This window comes from Frankliniella occidentalis, unplaced genomic scaffold (genome assembly GCF_000697945.3).
Source record: "Frankliniella occidentalis isolate FOCC.00 unplaced genomic scaffold, Focc_3.1 Scaffold6, whole genome shotgun sequence".
Lineage (NCBI taxonomy): Eukaryota > Metazoa > Arthropoda > Insecta > Thysanoptera > Thripidae > Frankliniella > Frankliniella occidentalis.
Window position 1 is genome coordinate 462983 of NW_026267136.1, and position 14408 is coordinate 477390.

Here is a 14408-nt window from a genome sequence, read left to right on the forward strand (position 1 = left end):
GGGGGGGGAGGGAGTGTGCCCTCTCCCTCCCGGGCATCCGCGGGGAATCACGGGGAGGCGAGACTTCCGTTAGGCCTCGCGCCGCGTCACGCCTGTCGAGGGGAGGCGATGTCAGCGGAGGCGCGGAGGCGTTTGAAGGGTGCTAAAGAGACGTCTTGTTGCCGCGCCGCCAGTCTCTGGCCGGGCGGTCTCTATGATGCCATGTCCTCCGCGAAGAGGAAGGGAAGGTCGCTCACAGTCGAGTTGGCTGTGTCTCGCTCTCGCTGGTTGGCCGCCGGCGCTGCCGCTGCCGCTCGCTGGGCGAGAAAGAGTTGAGAAGCATGGCGAAGAAGCGATCGGCGACCTAGTATGGGTCGGATAGCGGTTCCAGGTGGAGTCCCCCCCCCCCCTCTCTCTCTCCCTCTCTGCCTGGAGCCTGCGCCACCGCCTGGAGCAGTGCCGTGGGGCATAGGGCACTGCTTGCCAGCCATGCAGCCCCCCCCCCCCCCCTTCCCCTCTCCCTCTTCCTTGGCACGCGCCCATGGAGCCCATGCTACTCAGCCAGGCGTGGGGCCACTCCGGCGCGGCCGAGGCGCGGCCGTGCCCTGTCTCAGGAAGGCCTCAATAAAGACCCCAGCCCCCAGCCGTTGGCCTATCGGGTCCCAGAGTCTGGTATGTGTCTCGCCCTCGGTCTCGCCGGACCTTTGGCTGTGGCCGCGGCCTTGCCCAGGCAAGACAGACAGCGATCTTACCAACCAACGTTTTTGTATCTAATTTTGAGTCTCCCTTGTGCTGTCTGTCTGTTTGGCTTTTACCCACGCCTGCCTGCTCCTCCGATGGCCCTGTACCGTGGGTCTGTGTGTGTGTGTGTGTGTACGCGCGCGCGCACAAGGAGAGGGGGGGGGGGTCTTCTATGATCACGCACGCGCGGCAAACGCGAAGAGAAGACGAGAGATGCGGTTTGGAGATGTTTCCGCCCCACCGTAGGCCGTGGGCCGTTCCCAGTTCCCACGGGGAGCCCGGCGGCGGCGGTGCTTATGGTCCACATGGGCCGGTCAGGCTCGGCATGCGTGCGTGACCCGGCGGTTCGCGGCCCCCGGCCCCCGGCCCTGGCCTCCCCCACACAGGCTAGCCCAGCTGCGCGGCCGCGGCGAGCTCTCAGAGCTGAGCTAGCTTCTTCTTCGCCAGCAGTCCGTCACCAGCTGCCACTGCCCCCCGCCCCTCCTCCAGTGCTGCGCAATGCAGCAAATCCAGTTCTCGGAACGTCGCGCCGCTTACCTACATGGATCGCCTTGGGGACAATCATCGCCGGGCGCGTGACCAGAGGGAGCGACGGGCTGGTTTAATTTTGAGGCAAAATAATGAATCTGCCTAAAAATGGGGCCCCGCGGCGCTCGAGGAAGCAGGAGAAGGGCCCCTCCGGCGCCCGCGGCTCGACTGCACGTATTGTATGCAAAGGTAGGGTCGGTTGGGTAGCGGAAAAGGGGGAGAGGGGGGGGGGGGTGAAAGTACTTGTAATGATAAGTAGTCCTGAACGCACTGCATCCCCCCTTACCCGCCCACCACATCGTTGACATCGTGAACACAGTCGATGGACAGTCATCAGAGAATGCATGCTGACATTGGAGACCCAAAGACAGGGCAAGGGACCAGTAAGAAACTGAGATTTGCGCCACGAAAAGTTTAACACGGCCATAGGACGGAAAGTCACAAAAATTGCCCTAAAACTGTGGAAATTTCCGTTCTCTTAGGCGCGTCGGTGATTTTCTAAAGGCACTATGAAAGCACCTTCAAAATGTTAATGATCATGACTGCAGTCATATCCCCCCCCCCCTTCTTTTTTCCAGTGTAGCTGCGGCCGTGGACTGAGGGTATGGTTTCTCTCCCTGATAGGCGGCTATTTTAATCTCCTGTTACGAGAAAGAGCTGCTGCTCCTACGATCAGCGATCGGGCCCCATTGTGACTCGTGGCGTGCGTCCTCATGACAGGCTTTAAAGAGGCGTGGCCCGTGGCAGCGCCGCTGCCCGCGGCCCGCCCCGCACGGCTCTTCATTGCCCTGCACATCGCTTATCTCATGATGCACTATCGCTAGCAAATATTCCAAGTCTCTCAATTTCTATCAACATCTGTTTGGGACAAATATATCATCGCATGCGTTGTCATGGGGGGCGGCGCTGTGGCCCCGATGCCGGTCGGTCGGCGGAGCCGATCGCACTGGGGGAAAGTGGAGAGGGAGGGGGGAGGGGAGCACCGATGTAGCCGATCCTGTTTCCGTTATGCTAGTGCCGGCCACCTCTCATCAGCAGAGACACGCATTCTTCCTTGTCGCCTCGCGACGCGACCCTCCCCCCCCTCCCCCCAAATTGCTAATTGGCTAGCGGACGCCGTGGAAGCCTCCGGTGTGTGTCGGGGATGGGAGCTATTGGGGCACAATCCCCGGGTCTGGTTGATGTTCATTTCACCTGCTTGTCCCCCTTACCCCCGCCCCGCCCCGCCCCACCCCGCCCCGCTACCGTCGGCCTGCAGAGCGCCTGTGTCTCAGCGGGTAGGCAGTCCAGCAGCGCACGGGTGCCGAGCGGCGCTGCCCACCCTATCGGATCGCAGGCGCTCTGTGGCTCCTCTGTGGTGCGGCATGAGCTCGTTTCGGTTCGTCCTTTCCCTTTTCATGTTTCTCTCCTCTGACCGGACCCGTGTCTCCCCCGTTTCTGTTCCAGATCCTGTTCTGCACGCTCAACACGCACAAAGTGGACATGACCAAACTGCTCGGCGGCCAGATCGGACTGGACGACTTCATTTTCGTACACAGGAAAGGTATTTTTGTTTTCTTTTCGCACGAATGTGACGAGTTTGGGTACAGTCTGCCTGCAACCTGTCCGCCGCAATGTGATGGAGCCCCTCGGTGTGTTCGACAGGCCGGCCGAAGGAGATCGAGATCACCAAGACGGAGGAAGCGCTGGGGCTGACCATCACGGACAACGGGTCGGGCTACGCCTTCATCAAGCGCATCAAGGAGGGCAGCATCATTGACTCGGTGCAGTACATCCAGGTCGGCGACCACATCGAGAAGATCGACCGGGTGTCTGTCGTGGGGCGGCGGCACTTCGAGGTGGCCCGCATGCTCAAGGAGATCCCCAAGGGCGCCACCTTCACCCTTAGGCTCGTGGAGCCCCTGAAGGCCGGCTTTTGTAAGTATGCTCAAACGCCGTCAAAATAAAATTGGTGTAACGACGACTTCCGACTTCCCCCTTTCCAGAATATTTTCGATACAACTATGATAACGCCCACCCCTATTGTTCCAGCCAATATTGGACCTCGATCAGGACCTCGCCAAGGGAAGGGAAACTACGGTAGTGGGAAGGAGACCCTTCGGCTGCGGGGAAACGGCGGCGCTCAAATCGAAGAAATGGTGAGACACGTCTTAAGAAAACATGTGCCCCGCCTTCCATAGCAGACTCAGCGGGAATCATTGACATTAATTTCTTTTTCTAGCCTGATGCATCCATGCAGGCAGCTATAGACCATATCAACGGTCTATTGGAGAACTTTATGGGCATCAACGACACGGAACTAGGTGAGAAACAATAAAAAGAGCGCACTCCCGCGTTCCCCTAAAAAATAAACCTTTTTTTTTTTTTTCATTATTAGACTGAGTTAATAACAATTTTTCTTTTTCGTTCAGCAACACAACTCTGGGAAAAGGCGGAGGGCAAGACGAACAGCATGGACTTCGCTGAGGCTGTCGACAACTCGGACCTCGAAGAGTTAGGCTTACCTGATGACTTTATCATCGAACTGTGGGGAGTGATAACGGATGCTAGAGATGGAAGACTTAAGCCAAAGTAGGGATAGGCCTGCAGGCACGACGCCTGTGTGAATACTTGTAAGGGTTGATACCAATAGAAATTGCGGTCTTAAAGAGACACATCGGCCAGATATCCTTGCAGTGTCCTACAATGAGGGAAAGCACAAAAATGTCAAACCAAAGGAGAAGGGCTCTGGAAAATTTTGAATTCTGGTTGACCAGAATCGGTAATGTGTGTTATTTATGTTGTGTTCTTTGATTAAGTTAATTATTCTGACTTTGTTACAAAAGTGCCATTTAATTTAAATTACTGTTCCAACACAGCGGAACTTCAGTGGGTTTAATTATACTTTTAGCTGCTATAGTGAAGCCTCTTGTATGTATTGTTCAAAGCTTGATTTTCACTTGTTCTTTTTAAAATACTTGATGAGCTGTGCAGCTTGTTGTGCTAGTGTTACAGAAAAAGTGAAAAGTGATCAAATTTTTGGTGTTTATTAATGTTAAATGAAGAGACAAAATTAAAAATATCTAATTGAACTGAGCAGGTGACTTTCCTATGGACAGTACAAAATGACTGAAAGCTTCGAGTTCAGATTTGTTTTTATATTAAATGAAAACACCATTAAATAAAAGTATAATGCATTTGTACCATGGATTTGATTGAGTTGCATGCATTTGGATCAGTTATGCTGCCATCTTACAATTAGAAGTAGAGTGAATACCTCACTGTACTAGCTTATTTTTAAAAATTAGCCATTCTATTTTAAAGTCCCAATAGCGGTAGCAATTATTTTGCCACCACATAGTCATTACTTTAAGTAATGCACCAGTCCTTTTAGTCCTCCTTATGTTTACTTTGTAATGAATAATTAAATCTGTGAATTAGAGATTACAAGGACAAGTTTGGATGTAAGCATGCAGTAAACATTTTGAATCCAGCCATACTTATAAACATTCCATGTTAATAATGTAGATAGTGTTTATTGCAAGATGATGATAACAGTTCAAGAGAGGAAATGTTATTATTCAGGGTGACCAAAGGATGTACAGAAAGTCTTTGAGTGTTAAATGATTTGTACATAATAAATTGTTTGATTAATGACATATTTATAATTTATAGCCTGACCCAAAGTAATGTAATCTGACATTGAGAATATTAGGGGACAATGCAAGATTTCTCAGAAGCTCATCCACATTGACTCCAAAATGAGCAGCTTGCCTTCGACTCCTAAGGGGATTTAATTTCTTAGGAAACTTGACAAAACTTAACCTGGTCAAAAATAAAAGGCATAACTTCATTTTCTAAACATTTATTCATTTTATCACAGTCACCAACAAATTTAAGATCAAACTGTAACTGAATTTCGTGAGAATGATTTGCTTCAAACTACATCATAATGATTACATAGGAAACAGAGAAACATGCTACATGCTCTTGGAAAAGAACAGGTATGTAACTAGGTACTAATCAAAAAACATAAGATTTTTACATCTAGTCTGTCTTAATGAGCAATCTAACAGAAAAAAAGGGTGGAAAATGGGATCTATGCCAGAGATTTTTCTAGACACTTTATCACAATTATAAAAAAAAAGGAAAATGTTAATTGATAAAAACTAGAGAATTTATTCACAAGTTGGGAGGACCATGCTGCTTGTAGCAGTACTAATAAGAATTTAGTTTGCAACAAATTTGTAGCTGAATCGTTGATGAATAAACAACGCATTGGAATTAGATCAGTACAACTTGTGAGATAACAATACTTATAGATCAACAATCACAGTGATTCTATAGATTTGTTGAGTGCAAACAACAGTTCATGGCACAATATAAAACATATACAGTAGTATAGTCAATGATATTAACAATGATCTTACAAGTTAAACAACCGCCTATAGCAGCTCTGCATGATTATTTGCTTTGGTATTCACGGTTTATCAAAGGAAATTCAATTCCTTACAACTTACTAAAGAGACATCACAGAAATAAATATTGTTTCAGAACCACTAACACAAAGGGTGCTATTCTTCATGTGCTCATTATTCAACATCAAAGTGAGCCTTTAATAAATAGCCATTTAACTACCAAGCCATTTGGTTGAGATACTTGTATCACAAGCAGAGAGTTGTGGCATTTGGCAAAGTTTTGATTTGTGTGCAAAATCAATTAGCACCCTTTTTCATTGACCCATCCATGCATAAGGGTTAAGCCCCCACCCCTGATAGTAGCCCTGCGAGTATGCCTGCTGGGGGTACTGTTGGTAAGATAACGCTGGGTTTGCCTGGGCCGATTGAGACTGGCCTTGCCCCGAGGCGTTCTGACCTGGCCCGCCCGGCCCTGGTCCTCCTCCGGCAGGTGGCGGCGGTGGGGGTGGGGCGTGCATATGAAAGGGAAGGTTGGGGTTATAGAGCTGGGGCTTGGACTGGTAGTGATTGAAGGTGGGTCGTTCTAGTTCTCGCTCGCGTTCCCGTTCTCGCTCTCTCTCTCGCTCACGTTCGTCGTTGCTCATGCCTCGACTGCCAGCTCGGCCGCGTCCAAAGGGACCAGGTTCCCTTTCCCGGGAGTCCCTGCGGTCAAGGTCTCGCTGTCTTTCCCTGTCTCGTTCTCTGTCCCGTTCTCGGCCGTGGATTTCATCATAAGAGCCTGCAACACAATTTTATAATTAATTCAATATATTCTTGTGGCAAAGTTTGAAATGTGTACAATGTATCAGGATCACACACCGATGGACGATTTTCCATCGCGATCTTCACTGCTTTTGTCACCTGGAAAGGTAAAATTGAAACATTATAATAGGTATCATGTTTCCACTCTATAAAAAGTTCTGAACAAACATTAGTTACTAACCTTTTCCTTGATTTTGAGAGTCTTGGTTTGGATTTCCACTTGCATCAGACCAATTATCTGAAAAAGTATCAAATATTTACATTTAGACAATTTGGAATCAAAGGGTGAGGTGTATTGTTGTTTCTGAATTGTGTGCTCTATAAATAATTAATAAAGAAACGATGGACTAGTTTATAGAGGTAAGTAGTTTACATTAGCAATTAATTTTTTGAAATATATCATGACTTAAGAAACAACTTTCATCTTGAGCACACATAAATCAAAACAACAGCAGACCTCGGCCTTCTTCCTCTAAATTTCCTTACAAAAATGGTTATATCTTCTCATCTCCAGTCATGATGTTTCTCAAAATGCTGAGAAACATGTAAACTGGCCAAAAACATCTTGTCCACTTTCCAAATTGAACTTGCACACTGAGATTAAATAATATTTCTTTACCAAAATAGAAAGCGTGAAGATATGTACTAGGATGCATGCACAACTAAAGATAACAATAAAACATCTACACATTAAAATTTAATTTGTCACCACAACAAAAACAAGATTAGACAGTATGAAACTGGTTTGTATGTTCATGTTTTACTGGAACTTAATGTATTTTTCAGTTGTGATGACAAAGTTGATCTTTTGACATGATATTAATCTCTTAAACAGTCTTGTAATATGAAACATTATCTCTCATATCTCAAACCACAATGTTCTTTGTTTGTTTTTTGCTGTAAAGTACATAGAATATCAGAAAACCATAATAGAAATATCTGTCTACATTTTGCCGAAAGTCTTAACTTTTACAACAGATCTGGAGTATATTTACTTGATTTTCTTAGAACATAGACAGCAAGACAATACACTTTGTGCTGGACTATATTTTTTCATTCTTTCACGCATTGTAACTTAAAGTACATAATAGAAACAAAATCCGTTCTTGGTATCCTGATATAGAATGCCGACCACACAGCCTGGAGGATAGTTCAGGTTATGCAATACAAACAAATACCGACAAGGAGCCAAAACCGCTGAAGGCTCAGCAGCTAATTAAACCTTGTAGCCAAGTGTTGCATATCTTTTACAGCAGCCAGTAAAATCAAGTCTTCGCAAAATGAGTGGCAGCAGCAGCAGCAGCAGTGGCACAAGCAGCAATATTGTTCACGTCAGACTTCTGGGAGAGCTCACAGTACAAGGAGTGGAGTGTGAGGGGCAAGACAACTTTTAACCAATTAATGTTAATAATAGATGTGTATATATGGTCTGTTCCAGCGACAATCTGAAAAGCTTTCTAAGTAGAGGTGGAAACTGAAGTCTGAGATGCTGAATTCCTTCATCAAGGGGAGGTACTGTAATGATGGGATAGCAGGACCTTTAGTTCACTTTGTGTGTTTTGATCACTAGACATTGGATCTACAAACGGCACACCAAAGGCCTCACTGACTATCTCTTAGGGACCAAACACATTGGAATGTACAATACACCAGATGATCGAAGTCCTATACAATACAAGATTTACAATCCCAATGACACCAAAATATCACTGGTTTCCTGCATAGATAAATAATAGGATTAATAAAAAAAAAGGATGGGGACAACATCCATGAAGGAGAGGTAACACATTTTCTGTCCGTGCAGGCGCATTCAGATGCTTCTTAGTGTTGATGCTGTCCAATGTAAAATTAAAAAAAACATGCGACAGCAGAAAATTTTCTCTACTTCATGGGGATGACCTGGCTGGGTTTTCAAAACTCAGGGCTGACTCTTGAAGATACCAGATTTGGGCTGCTAGCTTGATACCTTGATACCATTAGGGTTACCAACCCCTAAACCAAAGAGTATATTTGTTTACAAAAAAAAGTAACCCTAGTTCCAGCAGGCTTATCTGTAACATGCTTATATATCGCCCCTAACTCTGGGCACTATCAACCGCAAGTAGTAACCACTGAAAATCAGGGCAAGAGCTTTAATTGGTTGCAGGTCATTATGCCACATTACCAACCTTGACCAATGGCAGACGAAGGTTGCTGCATCACCGTCTTGTCGCGGGGCGCGGGGCCTTGCCGGCCGTTTTGGGCGCTTCCCGGCTCAACACTTAGCTGCTGTCGTTGCTGATGGTTCATCTGAATCAGCTCCTCAATACTAGATATGGACAAAACAGTGAGATAGGAAACATGGTTCGATTTAACAAATGTCGCCAGCTGCATCTGATACCCAGAACATAGCAGATGTTGAACAAAATAGTAAAATTTAAATTAAAGGAAACAAATTATAAAACTGCTAGTTAAGATGCTTCATCACCATGGCAGTTGCTGTAATTGGTCTGAAAGAGCAAACTTACAGCCAAATCTTGAATTACAATTGGTATGAGTACAGCTCTCGAAAATAGCGCTAAAGTGAAAGATAAATGTTCCAAATGTATGTATGACTGTTTGAGTTAAGATAAATTTGAAAGAAAAGAGATAGATAGATAAGATATCAGTTTTGATTAAAACATGCTCATTTTAAATAAGGCTGTACCAAAATATCAAAAAGAGGTCATATTCCAATACTGGCATACAAACTCATGTTAAATGTTCAAATACTTTACAGCAAAGAAGACATTGCTTCCTCGACCATCTAGATAAAGAAATGTAATGTAACATAGATACAAACTTCTCAATGACATTAATGCTCAAAAATAAAGAGAAGTAATTTTGAGGAAGAAAAGAAACACAAAAACAATAGGCTAGCAAAACCAAAAATAAAATAAAAACTGAGCAAAATTAATTTCCTAATTTGAAGTTGTTATACCCTGTCAATCTCAATTGAAAAGAATAACCAACTCCCAAAGTCAAGGCAACTCAAAATTTTAGAAGTCCCAAGTGAACAATGTACGCACTTTGTGAGGGGGTCATGAGACAAAATACAATTTCTCTATCTTCCTTCCCTCATACTGTAGTAATCTTTTGAAAATGTAGTTTTAGTGTTTCTTATTTTTAAATTTAAAAACAAAAATGTTGAGAGGGTTAAGTGTAACAAATATAAAAGAAAGGCACTATTGTTGATGTCCTTTGAACACCTTAGGATTGCTGACAGAAAAAGTAGCTCAAAAAACCTATGGGAGATAAGAATGGCATATACATAATTTTTGAGGTTTAAAGTTACTAAGAGTTTCATTTTCTTTGATTAGAATATCAGATTAAGCCCTTAATGTAACCTGGAAGGGAAAAAAAATAGCCCTCCAACTTAAAGGTATTGGCAAGGGACAGTGATACTTTAAATTTTAGTCTGAGAGTTGTGATGAAGAGGAATCCTGTTTGGGTGTAAGCTCATTAGTGACAGACTCCACAAAATATTTTCAGTTACACTAAATTTAAACCACCACCAAACTGATGACAAAATTTAATTAATTTCACCACACGGAAAACAACCTGTAAAGATTCAAAGTACAAATCGGCACAAATTCATTATTAAAATTACAGCACTCACCCAATCCCCTGTCTTTGATGAGGTTGAGGTGAAGGTCTTCTTTCCTGATGCTGCTGGTTGTTTGATTGATTTTGTGTAGCACCTTGCCGTGTTACCTGCCATTGAAAAGTAAAGAAAAAACTTTAAAACTTTTAAAAGTTGTTTTAAATAAGAAAATCGTAGATTAGCCATTAGAAGTTTATTTACCTGTCCATTCTCTTGACAACTTGGACTTTTGGGATCTTTCTGTGATTGCTGTGAAGCTGGAGAAGAAGGTCCATGAGGTGCAGTTTGACCATGCATTGGACTCTGCCTACCAGGGGGTAGTTGATACTGCATGTGCTGCAGGTGAGGGGGTAGTTGTTGCTGATGAATAGGCATCCCAGATTGAGTCATGATTCCTGGCTGGTAGGTGGTGTGGGTGTGCATAGCAGATGAAACCTGAGCCGAAGAATGTGGAGGTGCCGGTGCTGGGACAGGTAGGGGAACAGCTACTGGGGCTTGTTGCTGAGGTGGCTGTAGATGAGGTGGTACAATGCCACCATGATGCATTTGAACAGGTGGAGGAACTTGGACTAGAGACTGCGATCCTTGGGTTGTCATAACAAACCCACCCTGCGTATTTAAAAGAGAGAAAGGATCACATTAAAAATAAGCACAAGAGAAAAAGGGAATAGGGCATGGCAAGCACTGCAGGTACACAATATCATACCTGAATTTGATTTGATTGAGACTGTGACTGCTGTTGCATTTGTTGAGCATGCTGATGGTCAAGAAGAGACTGATGAGGGGGTGTCTGAATCAAGGAGGCAGTAGAGCTTGAGGGATTTGCTTGCTGAAACTGAGAATACTCAATACTTTTAACTGCAAACAGTTTTAAATGAAGGAAGCATAATTTTTTATGAGAATAAAGAGTATACCTGTAGTGTGTAGTGCATTGGCACAGACTGAGAGATGAAATTTGCTTGAACTTGCTGATTGGCTTGAGATGTTTGTGTTTGAGCTTGCTGTGGAGGAGGAGGAGGTGGGGGAGGAACTGATATTATCTGTTGTTGGTGGGAACCTTGTGTTGGTTGGGGTGGAATCTGAAACTGTAACTGTGCATTCACCATGGGTGGTGGCTGGTGAAGAAGTGGTAGGCCTGCTTGGACATACAGGGACTGAAAAACAAATTGAATCAGGTATGAATTACAACAAACCAAATGAGAAGATTTGGAATAAAAACACAAATTAGTTAGGCTATCTTACATGCTGTGTTTGTTGGGGTGTTTGTGGAGGTGGTTGATGGAATAGACCTAGTACTTGCTGAGTTTGGGCCTGACTAGTCACAGTAGGAGGAGCTTGACTTAATAATACCTGCTGAATAGGAGGAGGCGGTTGGGCAAGCAAGTGCTGTTGAATTTGAGGTGGCTGTTGATTTGTAGGAGCTAGATGAAACTAAGGGAGCCAAAAGAAAGAAAAGAGCAGTCAAAGAAAAGAAGACTCTTGAATACAACAGCATAGATGACAGCATTCTAAACAAACCTGGGTACTAGGTAAATGGTGGACTTGGTGCAAAACATGCTGTGGCTGAGATGACTGCTGTGGAGGCTGAGATTGCTGCTGTTGAGGTGGAACCAAGGGACCCTGTTGAGTGGGAATATGCACACCAGGAGGAGGCAGCTGCACCTGCTGCTGCACTTGGGCTTGAATAAGCTGTTGCTGTTGAATCTGTTGGGGCTGCACAATGTTTGGTGGAGGCACACTAAGTGGTGGTGGTGGCACAACCAAAGGTCCAACTGCATATTTAGAAAGAGAGCACTAAATAAATATCAGATCAGTTCAGGAAAATTAAAAGGTTACATTCATGATAATAATTGTACTCTACCGTGCTGCTGTGTCAGAATAGTCGGCACATTTATATTTCCAATAGATGTTGTGACAAGACCAGCTTGTTGCAGCATCTCATGAGGTAGGGTAAGCAAACCAGTTTGCCCAACCGATCCAAGTTGAACAGTTTGCAACGCACCTAAAATTTCATTATTTATAAAATTTAATTCATGACACCTTCTTTGTTTCAAAGTTTAAGAAAATATTTTACCCTGTTGAAAGGCCAATAAGTGCTGGTGCTGTTGCTGTTGCTGCTGCTGCTGCTGCTGCTGTTGCTGCTGCTGCTGCTGTTGTTGTTGTTGTTGCTGCTGCTGTAGTTCTTGCTGCAAAGTCTCTATAAGGTTGATAGCTAAGGTGCGAGCTTCTCGAACTCCATCGGGGCGAGGATGTCTAGAAAAGTAATTAGGAGTTAGTACAATGAGTATCAAGATTTTCACTAATGAAGCAATTTCAACTTACTCAATGTAGAAATGGAGGGGTTCCAGTGATTCAGTCCCTGATGAAGGTTCAATGAAGCCTGAGCCTTTGCCTCGCAAAGTAACCATGGCACCAGTTTCATTGCGCATGTATTGTAAATTAGCTCCTCCCACCCCAAGTAGTTTGTTACGCAAGTCAAACGAACTGGGTGCACTATCCATTCCAGTAATAACCTTTTCCTAAAAGAAAACCAAAGAATTCACAGAAAAATAAAGATTTAAAAGTTAAGTACATGCACTATTTTTTAAACTCACAGCAATTGTGGGACTTTGAATCTGTGAAGGCAGGTTAATCATTGGTGGAGGAACTGATGTAAATTGTGCTGTTAAGATGGATGGTGGGGGTAAGCTTGTTGGTGGTGGTCCCATTTTAAAACGAGATTGCCGTGGTTGTGAAGGTGGGGGCCCATTTTGAATGCTGTGGTTCATCACAACTAATTCTATTCTTTCTAGAGCCACTGCAAAAAATGTAAGTCTATCAGAATACTTACGACTAAGAAAACCAATGATTTAGTAAGTAGATTGATATTTTAAAAACTTACAATTTATACTGGATTTTGACGGACCCTGTACGAAAAGATACAAAGCACGTTCACCACTTTGGTTAGGAATTTCCTCAGGATTTAGATATCGTCCTCGAGTTGAAACTGCAGCCCCTATATTCATAGAGATGCTAATAATCGAAAATAATTGCAAATAATTACTCTAAGTAGGCTGCTTCAAATAACGCAGTTAGGGAAGAAAAACATTTGCTCATTGCCAGAGCTATTTGTTGAGACTGTAATTTGAAGATTGAAATTCATAAACCAAGTTGCCTAAAACTACAAGAAGCAGCATAGAATGTGTTCTTTCATTCCTTTCAAAAATGTGACATTGGCAAAACCTACATAAACTTCTGGCTTCAAAATTTAGAAAAATAAAAAAAAAATGTTTGAAATTTAGATTTATGTTGCAGATTAATTGTGAACACCAACCTGAGTAGGCGCTAATTTCGTCTTGGATGACACCTTTAGTCAATAAGTTGCGTGCTGATATTGAAACGTTGTTGATTTCAAATTCAGCTGTGTGTATATCAGTGGAAGTTATTTTCGAGGGGAAACCAACCTGAGATGTGACAAAATCTGTCAGTGCCAAAATACAAGGTCATAGTCAACTTGCCATGTTATGACACACTTACACACCCTCATGAATGGAGGTGCTCTATTGATTTGCTCATTCGCTTTTAACATAGCATTTGGGGCAAAACTAGGAAGAGATATCCTACTCAATGTCAGCATACCCCTGGACAAAGAACAAAATTGGTTACATTAAAATGCATTCAATTGCTAATATCCACAGGCACAATCTTAAAACAAGTAAATTCATACGAAGAAAAATCAGTAAAACGAGATTTTGGATGAGTTTATCAAAAATAAATTGAGTGATGAATGAAATAATGGGTAGAAAGTTAATATTTTAGGCTAGGAAACCTGATTTTACTATTGCAAAGAGCGACTCAATAATTTCCTTCCCGTTACCTTTCTTGCAATTAAATTTGGTGAAGAAAGCATCCTCGATCATTTCGCATACACGAAAGTGTCGAAACACATAGGATTCGTGCTGAAACAAGCACAAATCATTCATGGATCAAAGATCAGATTGTTGGAGCACAGACCAATGCACCAGGTGGCGTTTAGAAATATTCCGCCTCGCTCCATGGGTAAACCACGGTCGATGCTGGCACAATTTCTTATCGATAATTTTTGACAAGAATCGGATGTTCTGAATTGCTCTTCTTTAATATTTCTTATAGAATATTTATTATTTTATGGTGTATCAACATCATCAGTCGAAAACACGAAAATGAAAATACTCAATGCGCATGCGCGAAGGCCTCCCCCTCCCCTCCCCCTTTCGTCTCGTAGTGGTATAGTGCATTGACTGACGTTACTATAGTCTGTCACAACACACTCTGGTTCTAATTTCGTGGCTTGCTCTCCAAAAATGACGAAACAGCAAATT

The 14408-nt window shown here is 43.7% G+C and overlaps 2 protein-coding genes across 4 annotated transcripts in view; one reads left to right on the plus strand and one right to left on the minus strand.

Moving 5' to 3' along the window:
- The window catches only part of LOC113201694 (PDZ domain-containing protein GIPC3), a 31733-nt gene extending 26849 nt beyond the window's left edge, over positions 1–4884 (plus strand). Inside the window, exons 2-6 of the mRNA XM_026415521.2 lie at positions 2695–2791; positions 2893–3165; positions 3280–3386; positions 3470–3551; positions 3660–4884. Of these exons, the coding sequence (XP_026271306.1) occupies positions 2695–2791; positions 2893–3165; positions 3280–3386; positions 3470–3551; positions 3660–3823 (723 nt within the window). The 3' untranslated portion in view covers positions 3824–4884. The remainder of the gene's footprint in view (positions 1–2694; positions 2792–2892; positions 3166–3279; positions 3387–3469; positions 3552–3659) is intronic.
- A 192-nt stretch (positions 4885–5076) lies between these two features.
- On the minus strand, positions 5077–14268 carry LOC113201693 (uncharacterized). 3 transcript variants are annotated; one of them, XM_026415519.2, is made up of 18 exons: positions 13925–14268; positions 13589–13688; positions 13382–13511; positions 12950–13063; positions 12663–12865; positions 12391–12587; positions 12143–12321; positions 11930–12070; positions 11587–11840; positions 11311–11499; positions 10983–11222; positions 10775–10903; positions 10270–10677; positions 10084–10178; positions 8615–8754; positions 6628–6684; positions 6504–6545; positions 5077–6423 (listed from the first exon to the last, which is right to left on the minus strand). In XM_026415519.2, the coding sequence occupies exons 2-18, from the start codon at positions 13682–13684 to the stop codon at positions 5960–5962; spliced, it is 3078 nt and encodes a 1025-aa protein (XP_026271304.1). In that variant the 5' UTR covers positions 13685–13688; positions 13925–14268; the 3' UTR covers positions 5077–5959. The 3 variants fall into 3 exon arrangements, 2 of the variants coding, with proteins under 2 accessions (XP_026271304.1, XP_026271305.1); XM_026415520.2 differs by lacking the exon at positions 13925–14268 and having other exon boundaries at positions 12950–13080; positions 13585–13688; XR_008011525.1 differs by lacking the exon at positions 8615–8754 and having other exon boundaries at positions 6374–6423.
- Between the last annotated feature and the right edge of the window lie 140 nt (positions 14269–14408).

Excerpts from the sequence above, each read along its gene's own strand:
- LOC113201693 (XM_026415519.2), bottom strand. The coding sequence starts at position 13,684 with ATGCTGACATTGAGTAGGATATCTCTTCCTAGTTTTGCCCCAAATGCT. Across the intron at positions 11,841-11,929 it reads TATTCTGACACAGCAGCACG|TTGGACCTTTGGTTGTGCCA; the intron begins GTAGAGTACAAT and ends CTAAATATGCAG. Across the intron at positions 6,424-6,503 it reads CGATGGAAAATCGTCCATCG|GCTCTTATGATGAAATCCAC; the intron begins GTGTGTGATCCT and ends ATTGTGTTGCAG.